The sequence below is a fragment of the Hirundo rustica genome, chromosome 2, assembly GCF_015227805.2.
Source record: "Hirundo rustica isolate bHirRus1 chromosome 2, bHirRus1.pri.v3, whole genome shotgun sequence".
Taxonomy (NCBI): Eukaryota; Metazoa; Chordata; class Aves; order Passeriformes; family Hirundinidae; genus Hirundo; species Hirundo rustica.
This window is the reverse complement of record NC_053451.1, coordinates 38,161,177-38,185,458: the sequence shown is the minus strand read 5'-3', so window position 1 is coordinate 38,185,458 and position 24,282 is coordinate 38,161,177. Positions and strand designations below refer to the sequence as shown.

The 24,282-nt window shown below is 36.5% G+C and overlaps 1 protein-coding gene across 4 annotated transcripts in view; it reads right to left on the bottom strand.

Annotated features, from left to right (window-relative positions):
* Window positions 1-5,269: 5,269 nt before the first annotated feature.
* Window positions 5,270-24,282, bottom strand: part of DEUP1 (deuterosome assembly protein 1) — a 41,163-nt gene continuing 22,150 nt past the window's right edge. For 2 of the 4 annotated variants that reach the window (XM_040056097.2, XM_058419314.1), the window contains 6 exons: window positions 24,016-24,121; window positions 22,216-22,413; window positions 21,146-21,232; window positions 18,421-18,620; window positions 11,838-12,138; window positions 5,270-5,773 (listed from right to left, as the gene is read on the bottom strand). In XM_040056097.2, the coding sequence (XP_039912031.1) occupies window positions 5,603-5,773; window positions 11,838-12,138; window positions 18,421-18,620; window positions 21,146-21,232; window positions 22,216-22,413; window positions 24,016-24,121 (1,063 nt within the window). In that variant the 3' untranslated portion in view covers window positions 5,270-5,602. The remainder of the gene's footprint in view (window positions 5,774-11,837; window positions 12,139-18,420; window positions 18,621-21,145; window positions 21,233-22,215; window positions 22,414-24,015; window positions 24,122-24,282) is intronic. The other 2 variants (XM_040056096.2, XM_040056099.2) reach the window with 2 other exon arrangements.

Below are 24,282 nucleotides of genomic sequence, written 5' to 3'. Positions count from 1 at the left end.
TTTATCCTCAGTCAGGGATGGCTGGAATGGAGCTCTGGTAGTTTGCACCTTTTTCATCTGAGCTGTTCAGCTTGAATAAAATTTGTGCCCGAGCAAGTGACCAAAAATGTGTGCAATTGAAATATGCATGTCTTGCAGGGTACTTGAATACCTGACTATTCTAGACTTGGGTGTCTAGAATAAAAGTGCAGTTTCTGATAACCTTTTGCACAGGTTCCTCCTCATTGTCCTCTTTCACAGATTCTTAAGCAGAGTTTTTCTGACCCGTCTTGTTCTGTAATACTCTGTGATGGCTCTAATGAAGTTTCTGTGACTTCCCCATCCCTGAGTAGCAGCTTACTTCAGTCCCTTCTACCTGCAGGGCTTTTTTATGAGCCCAGGCAATGATTTTATAATTATATATATATTTTATAATTATATAATATAATAAGAGAGCCTTCCCTGAAACTGTTCAGAGTCCTTACGTGGTTTTGCCCCACCTTAATTTTCTGCAAGAGTTGAGTCTGTGACATAAGAGCAATGAACTGATGGACTGGCTGGTAACAACTAAATAGGTAAAAGGTCATTTGGATTAGATAACATTTATGATTACTCCTCTAATGAGATGTTACATTTCTGCTGCTTTTTCTTATGTCCTTCCTTTATTTCTTGTCATCTGTAAATTCTTCTGGTCACAATAATTATCTTTTCAGAGACAAATGTCTATTAATATGAACCTATAGCTAATTAGAGACGTGTATTTCAATTCTCTAAAATGTGCAATTTTACTGAGTGCTAATTGAGAGGAAAATAGTGTTACACTTTCTGAATGGTTCCTTATGTAGAAGCTGGAATTGATTTCACAGTTCAACTTAAAAAAAAACCAGTATTTTTTTCTCTAGCAAACAATGAAGTTGGGTTCTGACATTTTCTACCAAATTCCCTTTTACTAGTACTGAATATGAACATATGGATTTGGAAAAAAGGTATGAAGCCTCTGCAGACAGAAACTGTCAAAAATCACTGAGTAATAATGGGGAAGTAAATTAATGGTGGTTGCCCAAATGTCAACTTGTGTGAGCCTCTCAGCCAAAGGTGTAACTGTGCCTCTGGTTTTTTAACTGTATGTATTACTCCATCAGTTGCCTTCAAAACTGTTTTAGAAATAGGGTTTCAAACCTTTTCCCAGCATACAGTAGCTTGTGGGCAAAATTGAATGATTTATTACAAGCATTTTCCAGAAAACTCATGCTGAGACACTTCTTCAGCAGTGTCTTATGGTTTCCAAGAGTGCTCATTATCAGGTGAAGTCATTAAAAACCTGCCATTGCCTTCTGATAAATCAAGTTATAGAAGCAATTTTTTAAACCCGATTTTTCAAAGCATAAATCACATCTGAGTCAAATACTTAAAACATCAAGGTTTGAATGGAGTTTTATATATGTCTGCAAAGTGCTAAGAAAACAAAGCAATCATGTCAAGTATTCTTGCAGTGGGTAAATACCCAGCTGTGTTACAAATGGCCTCAGCTCCCCAAAGCCAAATGAGGGAAGCCAGTGGCACTGCCTATGGTCTGAAGGAAGAACTACATGTACTTTAAGAGCTCAGAGAGATTGCCTCCCGGTCTAATGTTTCAATCCATCTACAAGAAAATATTTACTTATTCACTGATGTTCAGTTTAAATGCACACACCAGAGAAGATGCACTCTTCTTTTTTCAGACCGTTACGTTCAGTGCCCAGATGGTTCATGACAGCTTTGAACACTCCTGTAGCTGTGGAAGAGGTGAAAGAAACAGATTGATCTGTTGGTATAGAAAGGGGCACAGGAATGCAGCATATCAAAGTCTAGGGGCATTGCTCAATGCACTAGCAGAAACTTAGGTGCAGTACATTAAATTACAGCCTATTTATGGATTTAAGGGTGTCAGTGTGATTAAATAGTAACTTCAACACAGTGAACTTTGAGATCTGATGCCCACAGTGAGGGAAAAACAACACACAGTTCCCACGTTGGTTTGGCCAGTTCCAATGAACTCTTCTTAGCCTAGCATTTTCTCATTTTCACAGCAGAAGCTGTGTGTGACAAGAAAAACAACAGATTTCCCTAGCACAAGGCAGTTTGTGTGTAAAACCCAGTGGATAGCTATTTTAAATGGAATTAAATGGAGGGGGAAAAAAGACTGTGAATGGTATAATTGGTTGTTTTAGGTTGTAAAGCCAGAGGGAAATGGTACAAGCTAAGGACCTCCTCCCCAGCGCCCCGTCCCAGCTGTTGAGTCGGTGGGAGATGCAGGAGCAGAGAGCAGCAGGATGAGTGGAGTTTAGCACACACCCGAGCTGGCTGTGTAATCCAGGCTTTGATGACTGGCATGGCAGGCCGTAGATGTGAAGCCACCTGTGGCTCATGCATTCAGCAGTCTCTGCTGACAGCTTCCTTCTCATTCCCACAAGTGGTGTTTAGTTGAGCTTTGAATTACTAAGTGCTGGTGGGCTTGATTCTGCGTGCTGTTGTACCAGAGTTAAACCAGGAATTAGAACCAGTTACACTACAATAAAGCCAGAACAGTGACACTGCAGGGTTAGGCACTTCCTGTACTGTCTCTGATCACAGCAGAGATTTACTGGCCATTGTTTAAATCTACCCACTGGAAAAGCAAGAGAGCAGTGCCTGTGATTGTTCGTTTTTGTGTTCATCTGGCACTGTTTTGCTGCTGCAGTTTGCATTCCTCTCTAGACTGGCTCAGAGTCCCCACCGCCTGACACACTGCCATTCTTATCTAAATTTCCCATACATAAAGGGAGAGAGTAAGAAATGGAAGAAAATGAGCTAAATATCCAACTTCCATGTGAGCCACTTTTAAATGCCTATTTAGTATTCAGTAACTGCTGTTTCAACCCTCTCAGAGTAAGTTTTGGGGAGTGAATTGGACAGCAATGCTCTGCCAGCTCTTATGCCACCAACTATTTGAAAATTACATCTTGATGAAACTTGTTGGCAACTGCATGCATTTGACCTCGTGTTTTCCTTCAGACACACACACACGCAAAAAAAAAAAAAAAAAAAAAAAAAAAAAAAAAAAAAAAAAAAAAAAAGCAAGCTGGTGGCAGCCTGAACCATTGTTCTTTGTATTTAAAACAAGTCTTTCAACTGGGAGCCAAAAAATTGTTTTTCAGTACAGCTTTGAAAAATCATCAAAGTCCCACAGCTTACAAAAATTTTCCATTGCCTCGCTATTCACAAAGTAGAATAGAAATTTTCTGGGCAATTTGCAGCTCCTGAAGATTGCACCTTTTCCTGTCAAATGAGCTTAATGATTAACACTTTTTTTTTTCTTTTTTTTTTTTTTTTTTTTTTTTTTTTTTTTTTTTTTTTTTTTTTCTTTACCCATTTTTATTGGTGTTTCCAGGAATTTATAGCCTTGGAACCTTCTGATTATATCTTTTTAAACAATATACTTCCATGTCCAACCCCTGTTCACAAATGAGTAATTTCTCAGTCTTTATTATTTCTGCTGTCCATCATTCTTTAAAAAGTTTTTTTTTTTGCATGATTACATCAGGAACATGTATCTTCCTTCAGAAACCTCTCACCAGTTCAGTTGGATTTCTGCCTTTTAATGTAAGTGAAGTATTCAAACCAGTGGCACGGCTCCACCTATACTGTGGTAGCAATGGGCTCGTTTAAATTGGGGATTGTCAGATGAGCAACTTTTGCTGTTTGGTTGAGAAAGAGGACAACCTTTCTGGCAAGTAGGTGTTAAAAATATGGCACCTTGATCCATCGTGGCCCAGTGCCCTCTGAGCAGGCAATAGCACAAGCAGGCTGTTCAGATACAGGTACTTCGGAGTTTTCAGCGCTCCTCACAGAGTTTTTTGTACGGTGTTGCGCAAAAGCCAGGCTGAAACTGACTCTGGTATTTTATTAGCTAAACTTAGTCGGTTGCCCAGATCTTAAAAAGCTTTAGGAAAGAAAACATAATGTGCATTTTTTTTATGATTTTGTTCACTCATTCTGCATCATCTCACAGAGCTATACCTTGAGAGGTGTCCTCAGACCTGAACTGGAGGCAGACACATCCATTTCTTTGAAGATCCGGAGCAAACTGTCATCTTGTATGTTTGAATTTGAGAGCGGCAAAAGACTCTGGCTAACTGGCTATTTATTTTGCTGTTCTGAAAGACAGTATTTTGCTTTTAGCTCCAACAGATCCTTCCCAGCTTAAAATTTAGCTTTATTTTCAGAGGTTTCTGAATTTCTTCTTTAACTCTTTTAAAATTGCATCTTCCCCTAAGTTGAGGATATGTATATATTTAGTTTGTTCAGATGTCCTTCCATCATCTTTTTATTCAGTCCTTGTTCCTCCAGCTGAGTCTAGTAATTTTCTTGAATTTTTCTCTAAAAGGTTCGTTGATGTCCTCAACTTCATTGCTCATTTTAGTGCAAGCTGAGCCAATCTGGTATTTAAAATCTTGGTATTTTGTGTAAGTATGATGTAGTATATTTTGTCTTAGTGGAAATATAGCATCAAAAAACAATTTACATTTTAGCCATGGTCCTGAATATTAATGAGACTTCTTTTACTCACAAACTGAAGCAGTTTGACAGCCTGGTATTATTTTTATCCAGATTTTCCCAGGAAGTTGGCAACAGTATATGCTGGAATGCAGTTCTTCAGTTTCTCATTCACTGAAATTGGTGGTTCATCAACAGTGTCTGTAATTTCTGTTTCGCTTGCACAGCAATAGAATTCAGTATGAATTGCAAATAAAAAGAATCTCAATATAATGCAGATTTTTGGCACATGGAGTTGAATTAACTCTGCTTGGTTATATAATGCTTTCCTATGATGCAGGAAAATTTAAAGAATTTAAGCCCAGACCAAGACTGATCACATGTTACCTGAAGTTTAAGTTTTTCCTCGCTGTTCCAATATAGTTAAACAACGAGCCAACATGGTAACAAAACTTCAATCCAAAATATGTGCTTTTGCATACAGGTTTTAAAAATTGTAAAGTCTTAATGTAAAATGCCTGAGATAGGTTCTGATCAGCCCCTGGTGAAATCTATAGGTCTGGTAAAAGGGGCAATATGGATGGCTTCAAAACCTGTGTTTGGTCTTTTAACGTTCTTCTCACGGAGCAGCATTTCCAGAGGCCCAGGGGCTATTTCCACAGCCAAGAATCACCAGAGCATAGATAAGCTTTTCACGCCAGGAGCTGAGACATGGTTAAAGGCCTTTATTATTTTTCTGTACAAACCAGAGAATTTCTCTCAGTTGATTCTATTTTCAAGGGAATAATTCCACTTATTAGCCCTCTGTACATTACAGAATTGTAAGTATCTTAATTTACAGTGCTGCAACAGGGTCTCTGCTGCACACAATTTAACTGTGCAAAACCCACCTCTATATTTTAGAATGTGTTTAGAGTTTATTTTTTAATACAGTCAAGTTACAATATACTTAAACCTGTAGGATAATGATGATTTTCTTGAAAACTTGGTGTTACAAATAAACATTACTGGCAATGTGCCTAAATACATTAAGCAGCTAGTTGCAGATTTTAGTTTGAGAAACTCATGAGTGATTACTTGGTTTGCTTTTCTTAATTGTGTGACTGGCTTAAGTATGCCTGTTTTGCTGCATCCTGGCATATTTTTTTAGAGTATTTTCAGAATATCTTTGCAGCTCTTCAAGGTGTGAATTTAAATGTTCTTCAAAATCTCTAGCATGTTTCTCTTCCTCTTGAAGGAACTTTTCTGTTGTTGCAAGGAAGGACATCTCAGGGAGAGACTAAGCAATGAATAGAAAATCATGGTTAGGAAAAACAGCAAGTGCTACAACATGTTTGCTACAACATTGTCAAATTCCAGATGTGAAAAACATCTTGACCTATAGCAGCTAATAACATTATAATGCTTTACACCTCTTCAAGAAAGCACCATTTTTAAAGGCATCCATGTGCCTAAATGACATGAACTGAACGTTGTGTTCGATTACTTCTGATATTCATAGCATTAGGATTTAGATTTGCCATTAAAAATTTAAATATCCCATTAGACAGAATTAAGTTCCTGCAGAACCTCTTAAGTTGATGCAGAACCTCTATCAGCTACAGGTTATGTTAGTTATTTGTATAATGTAGACCAGGGCAGAAGACAATAATCTTTCTTGGAATTACAGAATATAATTAGTGTTGGATACTGCTGATTGTCTCCTGGAATTTTAGCTCTCTGCTTCTGTGATATGATGCTTTCTGAGGAAAGGAAGAAAACCTGTGCTCATTTCAGTACTATTAACTCCAAAACCTGACATTTTGGAGAATGTACTAAATTTTTGTTCACTGCAAGTAATTCAATGAAAAATCTTCTTTCCATTTAATGTGCATTTAGTAGACTCAGACACAAACCATACCAATAATGAGCCTTTAGATGGTTGTCATGGGATGCAGAGTTGTATAAAGTAAAGGACATGTGTGAATCTTTGCTGGAACAAGTTCTAAATTTTTAAGCAATGATTTTTGTTAATTTTCTTGCTAATAGCTAAGATGCATTCATTGGAATTTCTTCATCAAAAGAAATATGAAATAATTTTTCTTTTTCCTAAAGATACTATGCCTGTTTAAATACATTCAATGCTTTTTTTGTAGCAATAAATGCAAATTTATGTCATGAATTTTTAAGATTTGGCTGAGGAAAAAAAACAGTATAGGAGCTTTAATATTAAAGGAAAGGTAATCTATCTTTATATTGTCATATATTGGAAAAAATGATTGACATCTTTAATCTTAGTTAAACCATATCTTAAATAGTTTTAGTTACTGTTTAAGTTATTAGCCTAGAATTTCAGGGTTTTTTTCCTAGAATTTAAAAATGTTTGACGTTTATATGTCAACACATCAAATAGGAATTCAAGTATTCAGATGGTCTGTGGAAAAGGCCAGTTCTATTACATCCATAAATTTTTACTCCAGGCTCCACTGTATCAGAATGGGCTATTCCCTATGTCCACAGCAACTAGAGACAGATTTGGTCTTTGTTTTCAACTTCATTGAAAACTGCTCTTTAGAAGCTTTTAAAGTTAAAAGATAGTAATTATAAAAATGCTCTGAAGCACCAATCCATTCAAACTCTTTGAAGCAGACTCTGAGATGAAATTTAGAGATTTCCTATAGGAAATCCCATTTCTTTTCAAAGTACAGAAGTAAGTGATAGCTGGAAATAAATTCTGAATTTAATACCATCCTTCTTAAGTGAGAGAGGCTTCCTGATGTACAGGGCTTCTAAAATGAAATTCACACAAAAAGCAGAATCTTCCTTTTTTCGGTCCCTCCAGATTAATGTTTTAAAATGATGGGCAAGAAAAAGTGACTTAATTTCACATGTATGAATAAGAAACCTAGAGGTATTGGATCACTTTGCACCATAATACCCCCATCTCAATCCTTATACTAGCAAGAATAAGAAAGAATGCCAATCCTCTAAAGTTTAAGAAAACAGAGGGACATCACCTGCCTTTGTTTTTCTTCATAAACACGTGCCTGATTTCCCATTCATAAATTATCACTGTTCCCATATGAAGAATTTTTCCTGACATTCTGAACACCACGGCTTCGTGCCATTTATTCCTTCATGGGCTAAGTCACAAATACATCCCCTCGTGATATCAAGATTGTGACAGAATTTTAAATACTATTTTAAAATATTTGAAGAAGGCTTTTGTGTTATGAAGAATACATTGGATTTGGAGGCTTCACTTAAAGAATCACCATGTGTTTCCCTTACTGAATACCAGCTATGAAATCACTGATTCAATGCTGAGAAAATAAAATACTTGCAGTGAGAAGAATGAGAAACTGGGAAAATCTGAATCTGAAATACAAATTGAATAGGTGTCATCACCTAGAGAAAAACATCATGTCAGACTTTTTCTTATGGACTGCAGATTTACACAGGTGCCAGTCTCAGAAACTTTCCATCAAGTTATAAAAAATTCTTAAGATATTCAGGATAACAATGTTTACAATTACTGACTTGTCACTGGAAACAGAATGGCCTCGTGATCAAGCTATCTTCCCAAATTGTTAAATGTCCTTCACTTCAACTGGCACTTTGATGTGTTTCTTCTAGAAATATGCTGTAAATTCCAAATGAGACATTTCTGAATTTCCTCAGAGTTGACAGATGAATGTTTATCACTTAGAATAAGCAGGTCATGGCTCCCTACAGCTCCTTACCTGAGGGTCAAACATCACAGACTATGATTTTAGATAAGTCCCTAATGCATTGTTTTTCATGCACTTTGAGAGAAGGTTTTATATAAGCACGTCTAAAAGGCAATATTCCTTGTTAGCAGCACTTCGCTCTTCAAGCCTCTGGTCTGTTCTTTCATTATGTTTTTTTATTGTCTTTACTTTTGGCCTCTGAGGAGGAAAAACCACAAAGAAAGTGCTGTAATCCATGTCTCAGATGAGATTCATGGGCCATGGTTTTAAATTTGTTTTCTCAGATATTACTGCTTTTATGTCTTTTGGTTTTCTAACTAAAACTGGATTGGGATGGGTACATTGTAAGCTTTCCATCTAACTTGTTTGGGTGATAAGGCAATGAGAACTCTATTTTTTCATTTCTACAATGCCAGCTGATCTCATATTTCTTTGGTGTATACCAGTAATGAGAATCTTCTTTCTGCTTCATCATTTGCTGGAAATGAAGGAGTGCACCTGACAGAGATGCATATTTCTATAGATGAAATATGTGCTAAGTATGGCTTCTCCTAAGATAAGAACTACCCAAAGTGATTAAGAATTAATTCTGGATTGCTGTGGAGGAGCCCCTCAGGAAGCCAGCTCTCTCAAAGAGAGAGAGACAGAACTACCTAAATTATTTGCCTAGAGGTAATCTCTTCCTTGCCCCATGAGTTGTCCCAGCATTCTTGGATGCACCTTCAGCAGGGCAGCGAGAAAGCTTCAACACGTGGGATAGTTTAACATTTACCGGTCAAATCATGAGCGGTCAAACCCCAGTGTTAGAGTCTTCTCATGTTTAGCTGCGTTTACTTTCCAGGAAAGATTTTGTAATAGCAAGAGTAGAAATTGGTCTGGCTAATTTTAGTCTCATAGTGACTAAATTTGGGGTGTTTTGGGAGTAGTTTCCTCTAACCCTACACTGCAATACATCTTAAGCAGCAGGTACGGATGCCTGTTTTAAACATGCTTCTGCTCATATATGAAAATTAAATTTGAGATGCCTAGAAAATTCCTGAGGGACATAGGGACATTTTTAGAGGGCGTACCTAGCTAGGTAATAGAAATACCTAGGAGTGAGAGGCATGGACTATAGCATGCCTCAGGGTAGAATCAAGACTGTCAAAACAATTCCTAATGATGTCCAGTGGTAGAATTTCCACAACTGTCCATTGCAATCTATTTATTAAGCAAGTTCCCATATTAATGTTAGAAAATTTCCTAATGTCTAGTTTAAATTTTAATTATTACACCTTAAGTCTTGTATTTCCAAGCCTTGAAAGCCAGAACAAACAACTGTCTATCATCAGAAGAGAAACATGAGAAAGAATTTATGACTAAAAGATCAACCAATAATTTTCTGAAGCTGTTCATTTCAGAAAGAGAGCACAGCCTAAAGTACTGTTTAGAGGAAAAAGTATTTCCCAAGACTTGGAAACCCTTGAAACAAGAATTTTTGGGATTATGGAAATTTCCAGTGAATGCCAGCTAAGCTTTCTAGTTTATTCTAAGGCAAGAATCTCTCTATGGATGTAACCTCTAAGTAAGAATGTGAAAGAGCAGTGGTTCCAGCCGAACATTTACTAATCTTTGTCTAAAGATTCTCTACCAGGAGGAGAGATAGAAGTCACTGTCCAAAGCCCTACAGACTATTTTCTCTCTTCCTTCAATATCAAGAGAGTTATTTTGGTAGGTATAAGGACATCACCTGGAAATCTGATGTCTTCAATTTGTGCTACAAATTTTCTTCAGAAAACTAGTGCCTTATAACATTTTATGAAGCTTTAAACATACTGGAGGTTTCACACAGGTCCTGTCCCTGTATTTATACCCCTCAAGTCCTCAGAACTCAGTCAAAGAACTCTGGTTCAACATACTATGTATTTTTCCCCCTCTTTCTTCTCAACACAACAGCCTTCCATTTGAGCACAGAACTCTGGAGTAACAGAGTTTTGAATGATTTCCACACTAAAGCTGTGGTATCCAATGTCAGCCTGAGTGACGATTTCATTTCAGTGGTCTGAACTTGTACCTGCTTCAGTGCCACTGATTTGGACCTAGACTCTGCATGAGAAATATCTCTTGCTAATAGTTTATGTAGTTTGCCCACACACCAGCTGGAAAGTCTTGGCATTGACCCTGACCTGAGTGCCAGCTGGGAAATAGTTTCCCTGCAGCTTGCAGAAATGCCTCAGAATGGACATTTTCCCCAGGCTTTCTGGAAACAAAAGCTTTGTGATTTGGTGTCTCTGTATGACACTTCTGACAGAAGAGAGAAGAATTGGTGTTTATCAGACTCATCTGGAAAAGTCCAGATGACTCTTCTCATGATTAGCAGCTTAAAGAGGAAAACTCTCAAACCATGAGAAACCAAAAGCCATTTACTTAAAATTCATGCAAAAAATAAGAATATAAAAATGGAAGTGAAGTCAAACACCTGGGACTACCTGGATCTCACTGCTCTCAGACTACTGGGACAGAGCTGATGGGACCACAGTGCAGGCTGGAAGCAATCCCTGCTTCCCAGGCACGCTCACTATGGTTCTTCCTATCAACAGTAAGATTCTGGACTACGGAGATAGTTCTGCAGCAGCCACGTCTCTGATAGGAAAGGATGTGCATTTGATTCTGAAGCTGACAGCAGAACTGGGGTACAACAATCCCCCCTAATAAATACTGAAGTCTTCCCTCTTCTCTCTCCTAGGTTCAGCCAGAGCCCTGCAGCTGAGGATCTCCTGGTTACAAAGATCCACATATCACAGCTGGACAGAAGGAGGCCTGTAGTTCATTCCTCACTTATATTCTTAGTTCCACTGCTTCCTGATGGTATGCTTTTATGGTTTGAGGTCAGGAAAGTGCTAATTGTCAAGTGCAAAACAATAATGACCAGTAATGGAGGCCTAAGGAAGAAGAGAAGATACTTGGGAAGAGGATAAAGCTCAAATTCAAAGGGAAATCTAAAGCCAAATTATTATGGAAAGATTTTAAGTTGTCCTAGGCCAAAGTGGGATTTGTCACACTTGTCATGGAGGGTGATAGTTTTCAGCCTATGAAGACTAAAAGAAAAAATGCTGTCCTGTTACTCTTGCACTTCAAGAAAAATAAGGATCACAGCAGTTATAATTCGTTTCTTTTCAAGTACAATAGCTAACATATGGAAAATAGTTGCTGTGATTTTTCTGATTTCATCCATCAATCAAAGAGACGTAGATGAAATAGGAACGTGATTTGCCTAACAGCACTTAAGGCAGTAGGTTTGTAGGTATTATGGAAATACACTTGAAGCAGAGTGCTCTTACATAGGCAATACAAAGCAAAGTGCCCCAATCTAGAAGCCAATAAGCTAAAATGTAGAAATCTTTCTCACGGTCACATAACGGCAGGTAATTATCACCATCATTATTAGAACAGAGGTACTGCTCAGTAGGGGATGTTTAATCTCCAGATAAACTGTATTTCTGTTAGGATAAGGTATTTCCATTTTTGCTGGGCTGGCACTATATAAATAACAATGACAACAAGAGTGATCCAATTTTTGGCTCCTCCAAGTCTGTATTTGATCCACAGATGGATTTTTGAGAATATGTGAGTTATAGGAAAATAGTTGCTTACCGATAATTTCATTTCTTCTGCATTGTAAGCAGGCCCCTGAAAGCTGCCTGTTCTGCCCACTTCAGGAAGTGGCTCAGGAAAGCCCAAAGGACACCCCACTGGTGGTAATGGAGATTTATAAACTATTTTCTTTTCATGACCTCTGTGAAGTGGATGAGAAGATAAAGTGCTATCACTTTTTGAACCACTGATATTGCCTTGGCCATACAAAGCTTGACTGCCGTTTCTGTGGTATCCACCAGCAGTGAGCACAGCAGTCTGTTGACATTCCACTTCCCATGAATCTTTATTTTGGAAAGATCTAAAAGAAAAAAAGAATGAAATATGAAACACAGATAAAACTCTTAAGCTATCAGAAAACCAAGGGGTTTTAATTGTATTTATTTACATTGTTTCAATTACTTAGCTGTTCAAACTGCTTCATGCATGAAGTTATGGGCATAAGATTCAGCATTATCAAATTGCAGCAATTTAGCAACTTCCACCTAGGTTACTGTAAAAGTCTGAGTGTGCTGTCTCTGCTTCAGCTGTGAATTACACCACCCTAATTTAAATCCTCTCACTGGAGATTAGGTTGAGGAATCTTGCCTTGGTTAGTGTAACTGTGGCAAAATGAGCTACAACACAAACACATTTCAGGTACTGAAGATGCCAATACTCCCTAAGTGTTTCTTAACTATCCTTTGCTAATGGCTACCATCCCTTTTGGCTTTCCAGTGGAAAAGGCTATGCAAGCACTCTTTGGCCATGTCTAGGAACTAGAGTGAATTCAGCCACATAAATAGAGGAAATGAAATATGAAAGTGTGAGAGAAGAGAAAAACTCTCTTATTAGTGGTTGGATAATTAGCCAATTTTGATCTAATATTATCTTAAAGAGCTATGTTCAAGTGGCTGGAATTTAGAATAAATGCTTAAACAGAAAATAGTACAGGAATTTTTGATTCTGCATTTTTACTGCAATGATAGTTTTGCCATTAATTTAAAGAGATTAATATAAAAAAATACTAGATTTTTAAAATACACTTTCTAAAAAACTGTACAATAACATGCTTTTGTAACAATAAATGAAATCTTCGATCTTAAAAAACAATTTTAAAGCATTTTATTATGACATTCTAAAACTCTTGTATCTCAGTGATCAGAACTGATGTGCAAATACATATTTCTAATAATTTGTATTTCTGTAAAGTGAAAACTAATAGGGTTAATAGCAACTTCAAAGAAGAAAAAAAGCCATTTTCTTCCCATTCAAAATAGTTAACTGAACAATTCTGATACTGTATTGATAAAAGCTGAAAATTTTGAGACTCGCTTGCCCAGATGTCTGCAAAATTACACTGATATTCAATTGCATCATTCCTTGTATTATATACCAAAACATGCAAAAAACCTGAGTTCAGATTCTATTAATTTTATGTTACAGTATTTCTAGCTGAGATAAAAATTTCCACTGTATTGAATTCTGTCCTTATGATGAAATTCTAATCTTGGGAGGTAACTACTGAAACATGATAGCAGTTTGAACAGATTCTATCATTGCAAATATCCTAAAACACTCTGCTAATTTGAAATGCAGCTGTAAAAGCTTTTAAAGAGCATTTTCTCTGCCACTAGAATACAATTTAATAAATATTCAAGAGTATGAAGTGCTACTCAGTATTTTTTTTTTATTTTTAAACAAAAAGAATTTGCTATGGGCAGGGAAAAGACCGTGTTTTCTGCAGAAAGATCACAACATCATTTCCTACTCTTAATTTAAACATTTGGTGTTGGGAGAGAGTGGCTGTGGATTCTTGATGGACCTGTTTTCTCATAAGCCCTTCTGCAGGTTTTCACAGGGCTAGAGTTGATTTTCTTCACAGTAGTTTGTATGTGGCTGTGTTTTGGGTTTGTGCTGGAAACAGCGTTGATAACACGGGGATGTTTCAGTCACTGCTGAGCAGCAGTAACACAGAGTCAAGGCCTCTTCTGTTCCTCATCCCACCCCACCAGTGAGAGGCTGGGCTTGCACAAGAGTTTGGGAGGGGACACAGCTGGGACAGTGATCCCAGCTGACCACAGGGATATTCCAGACCACACAGGAGCATGCTCAGCAATAAAAAGCTAGGGGAAGGTTGCCTGGGCATCACATGACAGGTGGTGAGCAACTGCATTGTTATCACTGGGCATCACTTGTTCCCTATATTCTAATTATAGCATTATTATTATTATTATTAATGTTATTATTACTACTGTATAGTAGTATAGTAATAATAATAACAACAACAATAATAATGCTGCTATAATTAGAAATATTTTTCATTTTCTCTCCTATTAAACTGTATCTCAACACATGAATGTTAATTTTTTAAAATTCCAATTCTTTCCTTGTGAGCAGGGGAGTGAGCAAGTGACTGCTTGCTGTTCACCTGCCAGGTTAAACCACAACAGACCTAAAACTTGGAACTGAGTATTCAGTACATGAACTGTGCAGAACAACTCAAAGAACTAATGAAGAACATATTTTTTTTCTCTGATTATAAAAAACCCTGTGATTACGATACTCTGAATGCTACGGCAAAGCAAATTATAAGCATGATGCTGTATTATTATTTGTTACTATAATTTAATTTTTACTATAATAATAATATTATTATCCACGCTAACATAAAACTCTCTGAGACTATTCACCAAACCTTCCAGTTTTCTAAATCACCTAAAATGTTTACCTTTATGGAGGCAGAGTTTTTTCCTTTTTTTCATGCTTTTCTTTACATAAATATACTCTGCTCTTTTGGCACAGGAAAATACCTTTTTTCTTTATTTTTCTCCCTGTTTTAAAGTCCATTCCATCTATGGTTTGGATGAAGGGCACCGTGAAAAAAAGCCTGCCACAACTGAAGATAGATGGTGTGAATAATAAAATCACAGTTTGTTTTTTTAACCTCGTGTTCTCACCTTTTTGGAAGTAATTTTCTCTCTAAACCCATAGTAAAGTCTATGTGATCTGTGTTCTTTTTTCACCCAGAACTGCTTCTCTATGCATTTAATAACAATTATTACTGCTGTATTATAACTTCTGTAAGACCAGAATTTTCAGACTTGAGTGCCTACTTGACTTGGGTTATGGTAGCCTTTAGATAATAAAAACAGATATTGCACCTCCCCTCCCCCCCTATAAAAATAAATAAATAAATAAGAGAGTGATTTTTTTAAAAGGAACTCCCGTTCTCCCTGTCCTAGTGCAATCCATAGGATTGCTGGGGCTGCTTGGTATTTTGGAAAAATACCAATGACACCTACATCGGGGTGTTTTGGTAGGGATACTGGGCCTTTACTTTGGATGGTTTTCACAGTTGTGGTTTAAACTTCTACCAGTTCATGTGCAAAATAATATCTAAGAAAATAGATCTACTTTAAATACAATCTGCAAATTTGTAAAAAGCTGTCCATTTGTTAACACTACCAATGCAAATACACTATTACTGCAGCTGAACAACTTATGCTTTTGGTGGGATTACTATCAAAGAGAATTTAACATGTACACATACCACACAATATCACTGTTAACATGGTGACATAGGGGACAAGTAGTGAAAGAACAGTGTCCTGAAAAAGGGAATTTATATAGACAGGATCTACTTTTCCTGGTCCCTGTGCGATCAATGACTTCAGTGATGCAAAAAACCCCAAATTCCTTACGCAGTTTTACTGGTAAACATAACCAGTCTTGAGAAAAAAAACCTGCAGATCTTTAATGACCAGAATGTCTTCAAGAATTTGTGCTCTTGCTTTTACCTGGCAAGTATAATGGCTAGCTTGATTTTAAAATGGATAAAAAGCCTTTTCAGGAAGAATTGTTTTTATTGCTTCCACTTTATCTATTGCAATAACTGATACAGTGGTGAGTGTGACTAAGAGTTGTATGATCTCCAAAGAGTAGTGAAAACCTCCTTAACACACATATTCTCTGCAAACACACATCCATCAAGCAATCCCCAGCTACCTTAGCAGGCATTAGGTCTTAGCATTTACCCTTCACTTTTCCCACATGATGAAAGTGCACTTTGGCTTGATCAGTTACCTATTTTGTGCATATTTTTTTCTGGTAAATAAATAGCTTTTAATTTTGGAACTCAGGCATGTTTTAATTTTGAAAGAAACAAATTGAACATATTGGCTTCATTAGAGAAAGTCCTCTTCAGCCATGCTCAAATTTAAATCAACTGCATATGGTCAAGGTCTAACTAAAGGATTGAAATCTTGAGAGTGAGGAAAGCTTATGTAAATGGCAATTAGAAGTAAGATAATTACATAAGAAAACAGTAATTAATTAAGGTGATTATAGGTAGAATGTGGGCATAGTCCTTTTTAGCAAAAAGATGCTATTTCTGCATATCTTACTTTCTAATATTTAGAAATTCAACTATATACTGAAAAAAAAAAAAAAAAGAAATCATGCTGCTTTTTGGATTGCCACTATCACCTCCTGCAATTTCCTGTGTTTTCTCTAGAGGTCTCCTCTCTAAGACATGATGGTGCCTGTGCCCAGGATTCCAGTACTGACTGAGAGACACAACTGAAAAATACTGTAAAATATACACCCATCCCTTGCTCAAACACCATGTTTTCTAGTTTTTTACTATATTAAAAAAGTCTTTTGTGCCCTTTCTCCAGTGCCATAATTACCATGGAAACAGAACTGCAAATTAAACCAGAAATAACAAGGTTTACGCTCAGAATAAAATAAACATATTCCAGATTTTAACTTAACCAACATCAATTTCCTAGTTTATCTGCATCCATCTGATGGTTGAAAATTTAATTTCAGTTTTCTGGAAAAATCCTGAGGTAGTTTCCTGCTTGGGAACAGAGAACTGATAGTACAGAGAGGGCCCAGTCATAAAAACACTGGCTAGGTGATGTGCATACACAGTACATGTCAAATTTGCATGTTTCAAAATCTGTGGATTTATTTATCTGAATAGCTTTTCATTTAGGAATTCTAATGCATGATTTAGATCCTTAAATCCAGGCTCAATATATCTCTTTCATCACATTAAGTACAATAATAATAATAATTTATATTGTGTTCAGTAGTCTGTCTGAAATTTCTCTTGTGAGAAAGGTCAGCTCTCACAGGTGTCTCTCTCACAGTTTTGATTGATCTTCCAACAGCTATGAAATCACAATCCTGCAAATTACATGCATAGTTCTATTGTCTCAAATATTTATGCTCTCATAAATTAAATTTCAGTCTCTTATGTACAGCAAGTGTAAATCCTGAGAAAATGAGGGAAAAAATCTTACTTTTTCCTCACTTGAGAGGAGTTGAAGCATGAGCAAAAATTGCACTGACCGATTTTGTGAAGTTATGACATCTATTGGTTCAGAATACTCTGTGTCTCAGTCTACAAGTCTTTGTTTCAGCAACAACTTCAACATTATTTGAAACTTCACAAGAAATCAGCCATACCAGCCACTTCCAAAGATATGTGTGTATTATGTATATGCATATATATATACACACACATATAATATATCTATTTATTTCTATATACAAATGACTACTATCTCCAACACAAACCAATATTTTTTAAAAAGAAATTTTAGGCAAAAATGGAGCTACATATACTGGGATGCCACTCTATTTTGCAGAAAGAAAATAATTTAAAATTTTGCCAAAACCTAAATGCGTGAGTTTGGAATCTTAACGTGTCCAATTCTGGCTCCAACTATTTCAACTTTATTTCACAGAACTGTTTTATGTTAATGTTATCGTGCCAGTTCTTTATTACAAATAATCAACATATTTAGCTTCCTATTAATTTTTATTTTCTTGTACTGTGAAATACTGTTCAAGAGGGAGTTGTTTTTTGGTGTGTGTTTTGTTTTTTTTTAATTGCAATGGCATGATCATAATATGTTTGAAGGCAATTCAATGGCTCACTGAACACAGGGAAATAAAAAGAAACTCATCACTACAATGCTTTCTATGAGTCTGAATATTCTCAAGTCTCATTTTTCCCTAACAAGGAGTTTATTGTAGTAATGACTTACTCAGGGCATCTGAAATTATGTTTCTTTCAAAAATCAGGTCACCCAAGAACACCGAAACCAGACAAGGCACTAAAATGCATTTAATGAAACTTCCAACTAATGAAATTGGAGGATGCAAAGCTTTCCAGCAGGGCCTATAGTTCAAACTGCTTATTAAGAGAATCTCCTGTCGAGAAGTTTACTTCTCATGTTGCTTCTTCTATCCTCTCCTTGTCTTGTTTTTGTTTGGTAATAAAAATACGGTCTGCTCGATTTTGCAAAACCTGGAACTAAGAATAGCTTGAGCAGCACATAAAAAGTTTTCAAAGTTTCATGGGCTAAATACTAAAACAGAACATTTCTGGGACTTTATTGCCAATTTCCGTTAGCCACCCAGAAAAATATAGGAAGTCCTTACAAGGACTAATATAACTAGGTCTGATATTTATATTGGTGGGAGTTCTGAATGAACAGAAACAGCAAAACACTTGACAGTTTGGCCCAGTCAGACCTTCCAAAACACTTACAAGAAGTTTCATAAATGTGTACAACCTAAGTATTACCTCTCTTCCTTTTCTTGCATCTTTGAATGGGTTTGGTAGCTGTGCTCGGCTTCCCTGTATGTATCCATGCAGCTCACTATCGATGGTTCTGTGTCATTTTGTAGTTTAACAAGGTTATTTTGTAGTCTTAAATTCTCACATTTCATTTTGTGAACAGAAGCTGTGAAATTTCCATGTTCTTTGTTACATAAATCTATACACTGTGAAAGGAGATAATACCATCATTAAGTAGTTATTTTTTCCACAGTAAATGGGTATATTTTTAACAAGCAAACACAAAACAATGTTCTGTGCTAAAGAAAAGACATAGCTACCATATATAATCATGCAACATTTAGGGCAAACCAAGAGAATTGCCTCCAGAAAAAAAACACAGCAGACAAACGGAAAAGAAGGGATAACAGCCTCTATAACACAATAAAACAAATTAAAATTTCTCAGCGAACATGCATTCAAAATATTATTGTTGTAAATTTACCGCTTGCTTTGTAAAACTGATGACATAAAAGCAACAATAACAGCTATAGCTGCAGACTGTATTGCTCCCTCCAGTAAAAATTCCCCCAAAAATAACAAGCAAAATTATAGGCATACATTACTATACTAGATACAGAGTATGTGCACAGGCACAGTTTAATATGTGTGTTGAGACAGTCACCTTTGGTTTGAGAAGCAGTGAGTAAAGCCACCTGAGCAGGGTGCTCTCTGTCCCTGTCACTAAACCCTGCTTCTCAGCTGGGTTAGCCCACGTGGTGTGCAAGGCAGAATACTGAAAGTGCAAGCCACAAGTGCACTGTGATCAGGGGCTAAAGAGCCCCATCCACAAGGATATCAAGAAGGGAAGATGGATATTAGCTCTGGAAGTTGTCTAGCTAGGATACTCTGTTCCTTTTTTTCTCCTATCACTTAATCCACAAAGCCTATGCTGCACACCTGAGCCAGCTATTTTGGAACTATCTCTCTGCAGAGTACTGCACTGCATTGTGTAATATATTTGCAATAACAGTATACTGTTCGCACCAGGAAATTCTCAAAAGCTTTATCAGATTACACACAAAAGACTAAAACCCCTGGCATTTCATTAAGTTGTGCTTTCCTATGTTCCTAGATTTACCTTATTCTCTTGGAGCTTAGTAACTCATTACCGATTTGGTTCTTAGTACACTGCTGGCATAACTGTGCTCCTGCATTTGAAAGCTCGTCTATTGCTTGCACTGATTTGATGCACTGATTTCTCTTCCTGTGAACCTTGCCTTGCTTAGCTTTAGGGGGAATTTATGAGCCAAGTTAGCATGGAAATGCCAGAAAGTATAAGAAAATTTAGTATTTTGTGTAACTATGGGGGAGCAGGGGCTTAGCTACGTCTCACAAGTGGGAAGAGTGGGAGAACCAAGGGACAAGGAGAGCACTATGTCATCCTACCACTAATAGCTCTAGAATCAGTAGTAAAGTTATAATGGCATGAACCCCAAAACTGAGCTGGCCCAGTGACATTGCTTTTGACACATAAACCCTGAAAGTAGCCCTGCCTGATGATGCATTACACCATACTGACTTAGGCTGGCACTGGTCTCAGAGGTCTGTGCAGTGCTCCACTGTGCAGCAAAAACATGTCCATAAAAATCTCTCCAATCCCTGGAATCTTAATATCAAATGTATCACAAGCTCTAGTGTTTAGATCCTCACAATACATTAGTAGAGCAGGAAAGAATTTTTAAGTCCATAAATCTACTGAAACATGTATTGACCTTGGTATATGTAGTAACTAGATTTTCCTGTTAAAATATAACAAACATGTGGTGTCTACAGGGACCCTTGTCAAACAGCACTTCTCAATCTTCAGGAGAAGTGTCACTGCAGAGAAGAGTTAAGACATGCATACACACATCCATCTGTGCTTCCACAATAATATTTCATACATACACATACAGATATCCATAATAGTGTGTATGTGTGTGTAGGTAAGACACCACTGATGGACATCTATGCTATTTAAAGGGTGTGGATAAATGTGACATACTTTCATGACAATTAACAGGCTAAAAAATCCCCCCAAAATGGATTTACATCAGTATTTCCAAACAACATTCCAGGGGGATTTTTTTTAGTGATAGATAAAGTAACCGCTGATGTTCTGTATTCAGGGGATATTTTGAAGCCTTTTGTGGAAAACAACATAGATACTATTTATTATAGTTTCATAAACCATAGTTCTAGATAACCTTATGGCACACTTTTTATCAATTAAAGTTTAAACCTCCTCTGTTTGGAGAGATATAAATACTAAACTGAAAATAAGCTGGGTGGGAGCAAAATGCGTCAGTTTTCTGCTCTGCTATTTAAATACCATGTGAACAAAGGGGTAAGGTATTAAAAAAGGGACATATTTTTGTCTGTGAGAATGATGGCTGTTTAAGCTTAAATAAGAGCTATCACTTACAAAAAAATAAGTTCCCAGAAACTGTTGAGTGTCTAGACGGTTACTGAAAAATTTTGTTTACTTGTAGTTTAATAAAATTAAGGTAAAAATTACTCTTAGCTATATTCATCTTTAGCCTGTGTGTGAATACCACTTTGTTTTGATTATGTTGCACACCTAAATTTTCTTTATTTAATTTCTGCAAGCCAGAAATCCCTAAATCTGCCATGATCTTAATCTACATTTACAATAAATATAAGTAACTATTCTGCATACTTCATAGGTTTAAAAAAATAATAAAATTACCATGCAACTTTCACATTCCTGGTTTTCCACCATTTCTTTTAAATGTGTATTTTCAGATTTGATAACTTGGTAATGGAATTCCAGCAACTAGGAAAAGATTAAGTTCTTAGTTAAATACAAGTATATTACACTCAACTGGAATAACACTGAGTATAGATATATTTAAGCTTAATTTTGCAAAATGTACTTTAGGAATTATGAAACTTTCTATAATATTTTTAAATACAGCAATACAAAAGCAGGAAGAAATATTAAACCATCTATAAAAGATATACAAACGCAATTCCTCTGAATTTATTTACCTTTTTGAAAGAAGTAATGACTTAGGAAAACAAGAAGTTCACATGCAGTTACTACATAGAAAGAGGGACAGATTTTACAGGCCACTGAAACTGGATGAAATCCTATTCATGACGTCTAGAAATTATATCTACTCTTTCAGTGATATGGAAAGATCTGGTAAAGAGCACCACACAGCAGGAGATATCTCTCATTTTCCCCAAACACTAACTTTACTGTTGTCAAAAGTAAAGTATTATACTTCAATCACAGTTTTCCACATGTAGTGACCCTCTCAGAAAATGCAGAGATACCCAGAAACCTCTAAATACGATGGTTCTTTTGTTTTACAAACTAAGTAACGACAAACGACAAAAATTTGCCATGTAAATCCCCACTGGTATCTTACAGTTTCCAGCTATAAAATTATTAGAATTTTCTATGCAGATTTGTAACATTCTTCAACAAGCTTTAGAAAACACTGAAAATTTAAAAACTTAAAGCGTAGGTAATAACCACAAACTGGTAGTTTTCAAGATCTTTTGCGCATTAAAATTGTAACTAGATATGATGCTCAGAATGAATTTCAATTTAGATGTACAGTTGACATTTACTGGTGATTTCTTGTCCCAGTATCAATTTGGCTGCTTTTGTAATACTTCACAGATATTACAGCACCACTGATAAAAACTACAGCAAGAAATGTGATGTCTTTTTTCCTACAGAAAATGAATGTCATTATCAATAGTGTGGAGTAAAATTATGTGGGCTGCTTTTGCCTACTTGCATACCTGTTGTTTTGTTAACAATTTGTGTTTTGTCTCTAACTCCAGTTTTAACTGTCTTTCCAGAAGACTAGCTTTCTCCATGATAGTTGCTATAGTGATCTCCTTCTGATGAAGCTCCTCTGTCAGGTCAGAGATTTCTGTCTTCATTCTTTCCTGCTCAAAGCAATGGGATTGCTCCTTTCGATAAACATGGTTTCTTATCTGTAGCAAATATGTTTCAAAGAGAAAAAATGCTGTGCAGTAAATATGACTGCATCATGTGCTATTTATCAGTGACTTTTTCTGCTGTCGCTTCCAAGACACCAACTCTTCTAACTGATTCAAAGATTTTAAGATTGTAAAATAAAATGTCTTTGGAAGTCAGTGCACAGAGTTTTGTTTATTTTTACATATTTTTTCAACACTTCTCTTGTATTTTCATTTGCCTATTTAACATTAGAAATGAAAAAAATACAATACACAATACAACTGACCTTTTAAAAGAAAGTAATAATTATGTTAAGAATTGGAATTTATGGTGAAGAATATCCAAGGTAATATCCATTCAATAAATTTAAATACTGTTTAATTATACAGCCCCTAAGTTAAGTTAGGTTTAAAAAATGTTTGATGAAGTTTAAATTAACTTAGAAGCAATATAAATAAATCAATCTAGAGGCTCTTTAATAAGAAACTATGCTTGAAATAAAGGGTATATATGGCAAATCACTTTATGAGAATTTTTCCTGCCATTACATGTAAAATTTAAAGTCAAACTTTTTTCAATACCTCCTGTGTAGTGTTCTCCAAAGTATCAACACAAAAATTGTTTTCCTAATCTTTCTACTATAGCCAACCATTTAGTAGTGACAGATTGTTCTATTGTGTAAGAAAGAAAACAACAAAAACCAGCGTAACAACCTTTGAACCCATTTTAACAACTTTTTGCAGTACTATACACAATGAGTAACAGATTGCATTTCGTTTTTATTTATGCAAACAGCATAGAATTACTAGAATTGTAAAAAAAATAGATGTAGGTGCAAAGAGCTAGATCATGATTGTCATGCCAAAATTGATGAACCCAGGTCAGATGCATCCAAATAGAGACATTCAAAACCCACGTGGCAAGCATTCCGGTGACCTGCTCGAGGTGGCAGGGGGGTTGGACCCTTCCAGCCCTGACAATTCCGTGATTTCTGCTTAGATAGCTACTTGGCAAAACCACAACATGCTTGTTGAGACTAGTTCTGAGCATCCTCTACCTCCAAAGTATTTCAGCCTCTCAAGCCATACACCGTTCCACAGTTCCATGCCGCTGCTGCTTGCTCACAGCCCTTCTGAAATGTGCAATGCAATGTGATGCATAGCTCCAAAGAGAGAGCTCTGCCCTAGACTGTGCAGCAGGTACCTGATTAAGCTCAGCCTTGTGTGAGTACCTGCCACAGTGACAGGCTGTGATCTGTTTGCATATTCTACCTCTGAGACCACCTAAAAATTACAGCTTAGCTCTACAGGCTAATAATTATCAGAGCTTTGGATGCTTTCTTAGTTGCATGGTATTATCTGAATCACAGTAATGTGTAGGCATGGTCTCTTCCATTATTTCAATGGAGCAGGTGGGCACAGAATCAGAATGTCACTTTTACAGACACACAACTAAATGCAACCATATACGAAATCTTTTTCATATAAAAAACTTCATGCTCTCCTGAACCTGCAATGCATCCTCCTGCTCTCTACAGTATATGCACATTCCCTAGGTCAGTACTCTCTCCTAATAATCCTACACTGCAGTTAGGATCTGGAAATTACATGAAATACCTTGTTCAGCTTTTCCTCTTGGTGTTCTCCACTTTCTGCAGACAGCAATAACTCAGTGTTTTTATTTTCTAGTTGCTCAGTAAGCTGAACATGAGATGATTGATGCCTTTAAGTAAGAAATAAACAACATGAAACAACCAGAACACTCAATCCTCTTTATCTTGCAGTATCCTCTCCACAGCAGTGTAAAACTGTAGAGCATCTACTTGCTGACGAAAAAATACCCCCAAACATAACCAACATGTGGCCTAAACCAGGCTGGATTTG